Below are 2,800 nucleotides of genomic sequence, written 5' to 3'. Positions count from 1 at the left end.
TTGAGTGTAACTAAATCAATTGATTTTTAAATCAATCTAATATAAGATTATTCAGATATTTTCCAAATGCATTAACTTTTATTTAAGATTATTTCAAAATGAAATCAATTCATATTTTAAGCTTCCAAAATGAATTAAAAAACCATACATAAAAAAATCAATTTTCTTCTTTTGATTAGTTATTCCAAACAGACTCCATGTTCCACATTCGATGCAGTAGAAATTAATGGAGATGATTGAGAAGAAATAAATCATATAAAGAACAGTGTGCATAAAAACCTCCTTCACCTTGTTCCAATCCCTTGTTTTTCTCTCATCATCTTCTTTCCAACTATAAGTTTTTTTGTTGTTGTTGTTGTTGGGATATGGCTCGTCTAAGGCTAGGAAAGAAGTTTGATCCTGCCAAGAAGACTTGGAAGAGAATCTCCAACAAAGTGCAATCAAAAGTTCACAAACTCTACATTCCGAAAGCCATAGAAGCCACCTTCAAACGCCTCATCACCATCTTGCACACCCTTCCTTACCTCATTCCCTCAAGGGATCGTCGCTCTCTCTCTTCGAAGAAGAACATATCTTCCGTACGCATAGATAACCTCTTTTGTCATGAGCCTTCTTGTTCTTGTTCTTGTTCTTCTTCTGTGATGAATGTGCATGCACATGCACATCAAGAGGAAAGAAGCAGAGGCAAAGAGGTGATGATTGACAATGGTATCATGGATACTATAGAGGATGCATGGAAGGCTTTGGTTGCTAAGACAAACGAGATGCAGGTGGATCAGAAGGCAGAGGAATTCATTTCCAAGTTCCGTGAAGAAATGAGGCTTCAGAAAGAGAGGTCTTTGCAGGAATTTATGGAAATGCTAGCCCGAGGTTGCTGATCACATTATTATTATTATTATTATTATTCTGTGTTACATTACATAGTACAAGAACATATATGCTTCTTTTTGGATTTGCTTTTCTTGCATTGTTCTTCGTTTTGGCTTCTGTTTGAAATGGATTTTGCCAAAAGAAAACTGTGGCAGGATATATATCTATATATTCTTTAGGCTTTCCTAAGGGATTGTTTTTAATATATCTTATTACATTGTTTGTTTTTATTCTTCATTCTGATGTATATGTATATCATATAGTGTGCCTTGACATGTAAATAGTTTGTATTATCTTTTGATCTTTTTATAAGAAATAAAATTGCTATCACTTGTTTTTTATAAGAAGAATCAGAGATAGACTTTTTAATTTAATATCATTTCTGATTCTTGTTATAAAAAAGAAGTGATAACACTTTTATTTCTTATAAAAAAACAAGAGATAATACAAACTATTTATTAGATACATGTTAAGGTACACTATATGAAACTTACATGATTATAAGAATCATGTAAATACCATTTCTGTTTCTTTTTATATTCATGTAAATATATTAATGGAAGAGTAAATAATTCAAATCAAGATTAATATTTTATAACGTAAAAAAGGGTAATCCAATATATTAATTACTATTATTATGAAAACCATGTAAAATAAATTAAAAGTATATTATATATTAATTAGTGGAGAATAAATAATTTAAATTAACTGTTTTTGGCACAAAAAAAATTAGATGAGTTGAATATGGAGACCTAATCGGCAATTTAAATAAGCTTTAATGATATTTACATAACTTATTATTAATGTTTAAAATTCAATTCTTATAATTGGCATAATATTCATTATATCAGATTATAAAATATAATTAATTTAAAATAAAATGATATGCAAATTAGTTGAAAATAGCATTAAGAATATCGGTCTTTAATAAAAAGTAGCTTAAGACAGTAAATAATAATTTAGCATATTAATTATTATTTCTGAGGTCTGAAAAATACAATTAATTTTTTTAAAGGAAAAAATGTAATTGATTTCAAAAGATGATATCTAATTTAAATTGTTAAAATAATTATTTAAAGTAGCGCATAAGAATCATATGCTGGATTTTACATGATTTGAATTAATATTCATAATTAATATTAAAGTTCCTTCGCGGAAATTTTAACTAATTTGATTGTTATTGGTATTATTCATTAATTGTTCTCTACATTTATTCATATCTCTTTTGTTAAATATATTGGGATTATTTTACCATTTTATTTAATATTTATAAAATTGAATTAAAATCTTACAAGAAATAAAATTAAAAAAAATACAAACTTACAACTACTAAGTTGATATTTAAGCTTAATTGTATTTACAATCCTCTCATATTGTGTGTATATTACTATTTTTTTAGAATTGTGAATATGCTACTAAAGTGAACATTTTTTTATAATTGCTGCTAAAGTGAACATATTTGATAGTTTTATTTTTATTTCAATTTAATATAGATCTATGTTTACTTTCACTACTTAAACAATTTCTTAAAACACGCGCGGTCATATATCAAATCATTATATATAAAGGGGCATTTGACAAGAGATAAATTTTGTCATACTCAAAATTGATAAATACTAGAAATCATATTTTCTGAAAATAAATAAAACTTATTTAATTAATCATTAAAAAAATTTAGATAAGATTTTAATAATCAAAGAATTATATGATATTTTTATTAATAATTTTAATTATTTATCATATTAAATAATTTAATAAGAACAATATGATATTTTTATTATGATAAAACAAAAATTAAACTTTGAAAAGAAGAATTCTTACCCATCCAAGGGAATGTTTTTTAAAAAATATAGATATAAGTTAAAAATTATTGTCATGAATAATAATTTTGCGACAATATATTTCTTAAAAATACTTATAAAACATGACA

At 25.4% G+C, this 2,800-nt stretch overlaps 1 protein-coding gene across 1 annotated transcript; it reads left to right on the top strand.

Annotated features, from left to right (window-relative positions):
* LOC100782556 (uncharacterized) lies at positions 1-878 on the top strand. The gene has a single exon (XM_003535374.4). The coding sequence runs from the start codon at positions 366-368 to the stop codon at positions 876-878; it is 513 nt and encodes a 170-aa protein (XP_003535422.1). The 5' UTR covers positions 1-365.
* The last annotated feature ends 1,922 nt before the right edge of the window (positions 879-2,800 follow it).

This window comes from Glycine max, chromosome 10 (genome assembly GCF_000004515.6).
Source record: "Glycine max cultivar Williams 82 chromosome 10, Glycine_max_v4.0, whole genome shotgun sequence".
Classification (NCBI taxonomy): domain Eukaryota; kingdom Viridiplantae; phylum Streptophyta; class Magnoliopsida; order Fabales; family Fabaceae; genus Glycine; species Glycine max.
Note: the sequence above shows the minus strand (reverse complement) of the source record. Positions and strands in the feature narration are given on the sequence as shown.

Bases quoted from the DNA above. Each gene is read 5' to 3' on its own strand.
- LOC100782556 (XM_003535374.4), top strand. From the start codon at position 366: ATGGCTCGTCTAAGGCTAGGAAAGAAGTTTGATCCTGCCAAGAAGACT.